The following is a 10,000-nucleotide window of genomic DNA, read 5'->3' as shown; positions in this document are numbered from 1 at the left end:
AGTGTACAATACAACAACAAAAATTAACTCATTAGCTTTAACCGTTTTGTTCACAGGGCGATTTGTATACAATTATATATGAAATTTTTTTTTGCGCTGTCATATATTCCAATATTTATATATGATAATTATACTTTTTATTTCTGATGGTTGCATATTAAACTTCAGGCAATGAAATAAAAGGAGCCAAAAATGAACTCTTAATCTTGAAAACTAAGCGTGCTGTGATTTTTTGAAAAAAACATTTTTTCCAATTCGGCGCTCACTCATGAACACCGCCGGCATACGGGAGACACTTTCGGAAATACCGGCTCGGCGTTTAAGGGTTAAGTAATGAACTCTCTAAAGAGATTAGCTGTTTTGAGTGAAATAGTGCCTGTCATACAACTCTAAGGCTCACCTTCACTGAGTAGCACAGATAGCTCTTCATAGGGACACTGCATTTTCAGATACAATACACATATAACATTAGGTAGATTATTTCTTTACCAGCTAGTTTTGCAAATGACGAATTATTTACTCTCTTGTGGAAAAAAATTAATGGACCCATTTCCAATTAAATTACAAATATATTTTTCATCATGAGTACTTGATTCCCTCAATTTGCATATGGTACATATTCAAATTTGATACATTACCTCTTTACAGCTAACTTCGCATGAAGTTTTCTTCTCTTGAAGTGACTGACAATCTTTAGTATCCAATAATGAAGTGCCAGTAGATTGTGATTTTGCCTCTGATCTTGCAGCCCTGAAAAATTTTGAAAAGTTTAGTAATATATAGTAAACATACTGTATACGACATACGGTAACATCTGTCTCCTAAAATGGCAAACTTTTAATTAATCTTAATTTTTCATAGCTAACAAACCTACTATCTGAACGTAAGGACAAATCTTCTAGCGCCAGCTGGAAACCAGTAAAAATATATAAAATTGCAGAACAAAGTATTGGTGGCAATGGGGTTCAACCAATTGGATGAGAGAAGATGCATCAGCCAACCTCCTTAAACCCTATGTCCTTACCACCTTTGTAAAAGGACGTGCTACTGCCCTTCTGGAAGCCAGTGTTTTCCTGCCCGTTTCCCTTCTTTGGTTTGCCTTGTTTCTTGAATTAGTGCTTTGCTTTGCTTTTGTGCACTAGTGCTTACACTGGACCCCTGTATTAACGTTCTTGACATTCGCAGACCCACGCATTTGTTTATTTCTATATGGACCATATCTACGCATTATTCGTGGGAAATTTGTGTATCAGTATTTTTTTATGAAAAATATCCAAAATTACTGTATTTTTAGATCAATTTCATGATTAAATACCCTTTTTGTTATAAAACTAGTATTAAAAAATTAGGTATAAGCATTTTTCGTAGGGTTTTTTGAGTTTGAAGCAACAAAATCACAATTTTTTAAAGTAAAATTATTTTTCCTAATTATACAAACCTGAAGTCCTTAACATTAGGAATTACTTTCAGTGTAGGCTGCAATTGGGCCATTAAATTCTTGAACAAGGTGGTTAGGCAGTGACTACTGTCTGGTAGGCAGGTAGGCACCCCTGCCCTGATGTAAACACTCCACTTTGCCTTTTGGCCCAGGTTTCATTCAGATTGAGGGGTGGCTGAGGTGGGCATTAATGTAAAGGACCTCATGTTTGTATAGTTAGGAAAAATACAATTTGCTTACAAAAATTGTGATTTGTTCCTGCAAGGTATACAAACCCTTGCTCCTTTACATTAGGAAGACCCACTGATTGGTGGGAGGAATGTGAATAGGCCTCTAGAACTGACTGGAGTTCAGCACACCTAGGCTATTCCTCCTGGTCGTACGAGCAATGAGTGCCCTGCCTCTGACAACTTGATCGGAGTATAGGAGCTGCATGATCAAGAGTCACTTCTGGGCCTTTTGAAATTGGTGAGGAATTGTAACTCATTTGGAAAAGGGTTGGGAAGAATATTTAGTCTGAGACATTAATGCAAAGTTCTGGGAAGGGTTTGCATTATTGCCAGTCTCCTTCCTCCCCTTGCTAGAGGAAGGAACAGGATTGCTTCTATGATTCTGATAAGAAAAATAGAAAGGAAGCTCAATGTACAAGCTTACCTACCGCATCAAACACCCAACCAGCAAGTGTAAGTTCAAGTCCTATCCTCAACCTGAAGGAAGAGGAGGGGAAGGTGGTGAGGCCAGTCACTCCCGCATCCTTCTTACCTCTAGAACCGCACACCAAGGCGAGGTGCAACTTGTCCTCTTGAAAGAGGCGAGTAAGCAAACACTTTTGAGCATCCACAACCGGTCCAAGAAAAGAGGTTCTAAGGACCTGTGAGCAACCCCGAAGGAAGAAAGATATAAATGTGGTTGTAATGAGACCGCATTAATCTTCCGGTCCAACATATTCTTTGGAGTGATGAAAAGTACCAAGCCAGCAGCAATTCTCATTCTCTGAGAGAGCGTACAGTGGACGTATCCAAGTGCAGAGGAGTTTCTCACGATCTCGTAGGACTCGGAGGAAGACGTGTCGTTGGACACTTTTGCATTGGAAGTCACCAGTGGATAAAGGTATCCACACTCAATGAAGGGTGTCAATCCTTCATAGGCAACACACCAATAAGACAAAGTAATGACTGATCTAGATCAACCAATACAAAGTCCAGAGAGCATGAGATCATAAATGATTGCGCATCCGATGTTGAGAGACGAAATGATGATTCTCGTAAGGTACGTGCACATTAGACAAGAGGTAAATGCATTCTAGAGACTGAGGTCTCTGTAATGGCATGACAGAGGTTTCTCATCAGTAGTTGAATCTCAACAAAAAAGGAACAATACTACTTAGTGAATGACTAAGGTGAATGTGGACCTACATCTTCACCGTTGAATGGGAGAGAAGTGAATTCTCACGATTCTGATCACAGAAAAAGTCCCTTCGATGACACCAACCAGTGAAAGTAGCTCTAATCCCTGGTGTTTTACAGAGGATTGAAAAAGTTATTTCGTAATTTCATTGCTGCTCGGCGAGAAATTTGGTACTTGCAATGAAGGCGGAAAGTCTTTCAGTAATGATAACACAGTAGTTGTACTACCTGAAGAACCTCTCCTTGTGGGTTGGATCAGGGAGGAACTTTTCTATCTACACTGGAAGCAGAGCTAGTCGGGTGAGGAACAGGCAAAGTATTCCGTTATTCATCTTCAATTCGGGGTGAACAAAGAATAACTGAACACCCTATGAATTAGAAAATGTATAAGAAAAAACTCAAATTGTCTGAAGAAAATCATTGTGTCATTGCAGCAGCCAATGGGGCAGGTGCAATGGAACAGAAGAATACAGACTTCTGTTATACCATGAGGTAAACAGAATGATGATATTGAGTCTAATGAGATATATGTCTCAAAATTCTCGCAATGGCAAATGTGGAGAACGAGACGTGAGCCTTATGCAAGAATTCTGAGCCAACCAGAGACCTAAGTCTGTGATGGCCGGGCAGAGAGATTCGAATTTGTAGTTAATCCTCTATAGAGGAGAAACAACACTAAGACGAACAGAATCGCAAAGAAGAAGCAGTACTCTGCTCCTCGCTCAACTCCTTAAACTGAGTTGCCTGGTAGTGCCTTCTAAGTTGGAATGCATTCGGCTTAAAATCCAAGCCCAAAAGAGATACACTCAAGCAATTGCATTTCAACCAAAATGGGAGGGAAAGAAACCCTCTTGTTCGGTGATAATGCAAATGTTGTGGTGTTGTTAGCAAACAATACCACTAGTCATCTCAAAATCAAAACTGGAAACTCTTGGGAGACATGAAGGGCTGTCCTGAGTTTCAGGTTAATTAAGAGAAGGTACTATTCATCTTGGTCACATAACAGAAGAATTAACTTACATATATGCGCCAGTTACTCGGACGATGCAACTGATAACAGATGCATGTTGCAAGGAGAACATACTGGTATATTCACATGTTCCTGAAAATCGTGCTCCAACCTAATTCCCCTTCATCCGAGAAACAAGAATAAGGACCGGAAGCAGACCTCCTTCATTCTCTAATGAAGAGAGCGAAGGTGAAGCTGTCCCAATGGGAACCGTCTACATTGATAACAGGACACCGAAGACGACTAGTTCAAGCCGAACTGGTTGTTCCCAAAACAGTAGCACTGGAGAGGCAATCAAAGTTCTTGGTGCTATCCATCCTGAACAGATTGAAGTGTGATCAGTAAGATCCTAAGATTGAACCAAAAACATAGACTCTCGGATTCAAACTCTGGGGAGTTGACTCCATAGAGTTCCTCTTATTCCCTTGTTCATCCCAGTATAACCAGGAAGTAAAGGGGGGGAAAAAAAAAAAGAGAGGAGGATTGACTGTTCTTGCCCGCTCTTCTCTGAACTTGAAGTGTTCTTACTCTGTCAAAGAGGAGTACGAACATAGAGAACCACCTCCTATTTCCTCCAGATTCCTTGTCCTGAGGGACAGCAATATCGATCTTGGCACCTGAAAAATAACCATTCCTGGCCTTCTCAGGTGGGTCCAAGCCACCAATGCGGCTCAGTCCCTTCTCTTGCCCTCCGCCACTGTCATGTAGGAGAGAAGACTACCCATCACTAACTGTGGGTGTACGACCCCCCTTGGAGGTTGTACACTCGGAGAGACTCATACATGAGTACCCGACACAGCCCCGATTCCATGAGCAGCACCCTTGTAACCAGAGACAGGAGAACGAACCTGGGTTCGAACTCCTGGGAATCCCGAGACACTATATTTTGGGGGATAGCGCCCCAGTTCTCGCTCCAGAAGGAGCAAGTGAGCCGAAGAGACGGCTAACTGCTTCCTCTCCAGGGAAAGGAAGCAGGTCCTTAGAAGTCTCGAGGCAGAGAAACTACCTTCCTCTTCTTAGACTATGAAAGCCTTCAAAGAGGGAGGTGGGGAGGTGACAGATGACAAAGACAATGACCTCTGTGAAAACTTGCTGTAACACGGGAAGGGAGGGTGCTATGTCATGGCGAGGGACCACACTGATTAAGAGCAGAGAGTTCATTCGGTAAAGCCAAGCACTTGCAACAGAGCGCTAGAATTTGTAAGAATTCTCACTCTCGGTGAGAAAACCCCCACTCTTGCAAGACAATAGTCGGGCAAGCCTTATCTCATCTTGGTGCTCAGCAACATAATGAAGCTGAGCACTTGGCGAGCGCCAGTGAAACCAAGGGATCCAGGCGCTCGGCGAAACTCCCAATTATTGTAATAATTATCTGGAATCACAGAAAACCAAATCACTCTGAGAATGTCAGACATTCCAAGGAATTTAATCTCTTAGCAAGACACCCGATTTTTGTAATAACAATTATCAGGGATGTCCGTCTCACCCGAGTATTTGGAAATTACAGAAAAACTTAATACTCTGAGAATGCCAGAAATTCAAAGGGAATTCAAGCACTCGGCAAGATTCCCAGGTAAAGTGTTCACCCCGTATTCGCAGGGGATGGGTACCAGACGCCCTCTCCCCCCAAGAATAGCTAGAACCCGCGAATAGTTGAAACCCCTTAAAAAATCTTTAAAACTACCTATTTTCTTAGTTGAAACTCAACAAAACCCATTAAAAATGTTTATACCTGGCTTTTTTAATAGTTTTATCCAAATTATGCATTTTATGATGAAATAAAAAAAAAAAAAAGAATTTGTGGATACAGTAGTACCTCATGCTTCGAACTTAATCCTTTCCAGAAGACTGTTCAAAGTATGATTTGTTCGAAATATAAAATAAATATCCCCATAAGAAATACAGGGAATCAGGATAATTCAATCCAGCCAACCCAAAAACTCCCCCTTTTCACATTTTTTCTATTATTAATGTGTTCAAAAGTTAAATTAAGAATGTAAAGTAATGAAACGCTACGTTATATGAAGTAAATTTTCTAAATTTTATTTTTTCTGTGTACAATTTACGGACTGTTAGGTGAAAATGGCACCGGCCAGCTGGGGGATGGAGGGAGTAGAGACGAGAACCCTTTGAGCAAACCGAAATGGTTGCAGTATGCAAAGGTTGATAACAAAATAAATCTTATTCACATATTAGGTACAAATATAATCAAAGGAATCGAGAGAGAGAGAGAGAGAGAGAGAGAGAGAGAGAGAGAGAGAGAGAGAGAGAGAGAGATTAATAAATTTATTACGCCCAAAGACGTCAAACAAAGTTACATAATAGCAGTTACATACAGTACATCAGAAATCAACAGAAAAAAAAATTACAGCATTGAATCATTGGTATATCAGTTACAAAATAACATATATGAGATCATATTCTATTATCACAACAACTGCAACAGACAGTTTAGCAGCCACCAAAGTGAGGATGACGAGTCAAAATTACGTCTAGGTGGTCATCTTTGAGTAAATATTGGCAGGTTTGAAGTAAATTTTGTCCTTGAGGTAAAAGATTCCTGACAGTGGGGCAATGAAGGCAGTAGTGTTCAAGGTTATTGGCATTAGCAAGGTTACACAGTTTACATGATGTGTAGTGTGGTATATCTAGTGTCTGTCCAACCTGCCACACAGGACGATATCCCAACCTTATCCTGGCACTTACAACATTATGCCTACGCACCATGAGTCCACGTCGCCGGTACTTGTGACGGCTCTGCAGAAAGTTATCATGATGTTGTATGGAAACACTAGTGCCCCTCTCTGCATCCCTATGCTGTACTGTACAGGCAAAAGCTGCTGAATATATTCTATGTTTAAGGCAGCAAAGTGAGGGCTCAACATTTCTGTCATCAAGGTCCAGCGTGCAGGCAGCTTTAGCAAGACTGTCCACCATGTCATTCCCAGCAAGCCCAATATTGGAGAGCATCCACATGAAGGACAAGACAAGCGAGGCATTGTAAGCAGCAACGAGTTGACACAATATGTCTCGCACAACACAGCCACAGCTGGGCCTAGAAGATGTCAGTGCCTGGAGTGCAGATTTGGAGTCACAGATCACCAATCCATTCACATTTCTTCTAACAAGTAGGGTTACTGCATCCCATACACCTTGAAGTTCGCAATAAGTGGAACTGGATGAGTTTGGCAACCTGCGACCATGCCACCCACCCTCAGGAGATTCTAAAGTGGAGGAGAACATAGCACATGCTGCACTTCCATCTGCCTGTACTGAGCCATCAACGTAGATGTGGCGTCCTGCAGGAACTGAACTTGACACTTGGGATATTGTTTCCAAAACCAGCTGCTTCTGTAGACTGGTATGGGCATCTTTAGAGGTTGGTGTGAAAGTGACAGCAGGAATAGGAACCCGCCATGGTGGCAAATCTTGGATGACTGCTTGCTCAGGTACACTGATATCAAGGTGTCGAAGATTTTCACATACTGCCCTAACTAGGTTTATGGCCCCCTGGCCGGAGTTGAGGTCTTGGTGCATCTTCGTCAAGTGATGCTCTGAGGACAGCAGAGAAGTTTGGAGTAAATTGTGGAGAGTGTATACATTTAACAGAAAACAAAGTTACATTGGCATAAATTCTCTCTATTAATGGAGGTAACATGAGTTCGGTCTGCATGTTGACTATCCGAGTGGAAGGAGGGCATCCTAAGATAAACCTCATTACTCTATTTTGGAACAGTTCTAGAGGTTGTAACGCCTGTCTGGGTAATTGAATTAGAGCAGGAGATAAATAGTCAACAACTGACCTTAGAAAGAGGATATAGAGGGTTTTAGCCATGGGGATAGATATACCTGTGGCCCTGGTGGCAAGCCACTTGATGGGAGTGAAGCGAGGCTCCAGTCGATCAAGAAGGTTTTTCACCATGGGGTGGATTCGTTGTCGTGCAGGTATAGCAGGGGTGATCCTGACTGGTGCACCTAGATGTGTATACTGTGTGCAGTGAGGTATAATATTCCCACCCATAATGAACTCTGGCAGGTCTCAGAGATTCCGGGGAGAGAAGATTCTGCTTTTTTCTGGGGAGAGTATGAGGCCACAGGAGGTACAGGACCTGCAGAAGTCTTGAAGGACACGCTGAAGGTCTCGAAGGGTAGTGGGGTGGATGTAGACATCATCAACATAGCAGGTTACAGTGGTTCCAGGGATAGCAGGGAGGAGAGACAGTACACGGTGCATAAGAATATTAAAAAGAAATGGGCTCAATACACCGCCCTGAGGTGTGCCAAGCTCAAAATTTCTATAAGAGCTACATGCACTCTTAAAAAAAACACGTGATTTTCTGTTACTGAGATAACCGTTTATCCACTTCAGAAGGTTTCCTCTGACATCAAATTCGACAAGCTGATCAAGAATTATATCCCTGTTGGCTATATCAAAAGCACTTTTGAGGTCAAGGAAGGCAACTACACTGTTGGAGGACAATCGGGAGTAGAGTTCAGCTAAACAGTGATGAGTACTCCTCTGTGGAAGAAAGCCATACAAATGGGGAGAAAGTTTTTCTTGTAACCGGTACATTAGCCTGGTTAGTAATATATGCTCAAACACTTTATTAAAACATGAGGTGAGGGAGATAGGCCGATATTTATCAGTTCCAGGCTTTGGGATAGGAATAATTGTGCTAATGGTCCAGGCAGCAGGTACATATCCATGTTGGTAGCAAAGATTATACAATTGTAGAAGAGGATTTCCAGGAACCTTCTGGAAGAGACGAAGCACTTGATAAGTAAGGCCATCATCTCCAGGAGCAGAATTTTTTTTTTTCCCATAACAGCACGTCGCAGCTCATCCTTGGTGATCAGCTCTTTGTCCTCCTCGTCTGATTCCAACAATGCAGCCATCAGACGAAGGTTGCGTGAATTGCTCTGGGAAGAAAGTGCTTCTTGGATTTGTACAGGGAGATTACTGGACCGTGACTGGGTTGACCAAGTAGTGATGAGATCCTGGGCATATGCTTGTGGACTGTGATGAAGTGCACATGTGGTTTTTTTCTTGACAGTCCTTTTGATGAGATGCCACATGGTCCCAATGCTAGTCTGGTGGTTAATTAGGTCAGTGTATTTATACCATGACTCAGTGTAGACACACTTCTGGAGAGCAACTAAATCATCCCTCGCCTGCTGATATTGAAGTAGATGATTAGGTGTCGGTTGTGTCTGAAAGGCAAGGCCAGCATCGGCCGCAACTCTCTCTGCTTGCATAAGAGAGAGAGAGAGAGAGAGAGAGAGTATTCAGTGTGTTTACACTTGGATCTTAAGTGCACAATATAGATTAATTATGCCATAATACATCAACTTACTGTTGGCAAATGGCAGACTTTTAAAACAAACATGAGGATTTTACAAATATATAAGTAATAAGTCACGAATGCAAGAAAAGGAAAGAGATAAAATAACTTTTCATAAAGCTCTTAAACAAACAATCGAAAGCATGCAGAAGCTGAAAGTGGTGCCAGTTTGTTTATTACAGAGCCGAGTCACTTTTACAGTAAAGTAGTAAAAAAATCGTTAAAAGCAATTATCACTAGATTGGTATTTTATCGAAACAAAAATAAAAGTGATTTGGACACATCGAGTGTAAGTGAAAGAAATGGGCGAATAATCATCCCAAATCAGCTGATAAGTTCATGGGAAGCAGAGCCGTTCCTCTCTCTCTCTCTCTCTCTCTCTCTCTCTCTCTCTCTCTCTCTCTCTCTCTCTCTCTCTCTCTCTCTCTCTCTCTCTCTCAGTGCACAAAACACTGACTCCAGCAAGCATTTTTCTTTTCTTTTTTTTACCTTATCGTATTTGTTTTCATGTTTTATCATTATGTTAGATTTATTGTGAAATATTTTTTTATGTGAATTGGTACTGCTTTTACGTACATATTATAGTAAAGATTTTACTCTCTTTTCTTCTCTCCTCAACAATACCATGACAAACGATAACTTAAAAGCATTCATTCATTCTTCCTAATAAACAAACGCTACCTCCCTCTATCTCAAGTTAGCAGTGTATCGCCGCAATGATGAATGATTTTGTTAATCATTTGTGCTAAATTTTATTGTGAAAAGCTTTGTTCTTTCATTTACTATTTTGTTAATATTGTTCAAC

The 10,000-nt window shown here is 41.3% G+C and overlaps 1 protein-coding gene across 1 annotated transcript in view; it reads right to left on the bottom strand.

Moving 5' to 3' along the window:
* The window catches only part of LOC135216586 (uncharacterized), a 142,501-nt gene that overhangs the window by 25,962 nt on the left and 106,539 nt on the right, over window positions 1–10,000 (bottom strand). The window contains exon 10 of the mRNA XM_064251966.1: window positions 639–750. Within this exon, the coding sequence (XP_064108036.1) occupies window positions 639–750 (112 nt within the window). The remainder of the gene's footprint in view (window positions 1–638; window positions 751–10,000) is intronic.

Source organism: Macrobrachium nipponense, chromosome 6, assembly GCF_015104395.2.
Source record: "Macrobrachium nipponense isolate FS-2020 chromosome 6, ASM1510439v2, whole genome shotgun sequence".
In the NCBI taxonomy this organism is placed as follows: Eukaryota; Metazoa; Arthropoda; class Malacostraca; order Decapoda; family Palaemonidae; genus Macrobrachium; species Macrobrachium nipponense.
Note: the sequence above shows the minus strand (reverse complement) of the source record. Positions and strands in the feature narration are given on the sequence as shown.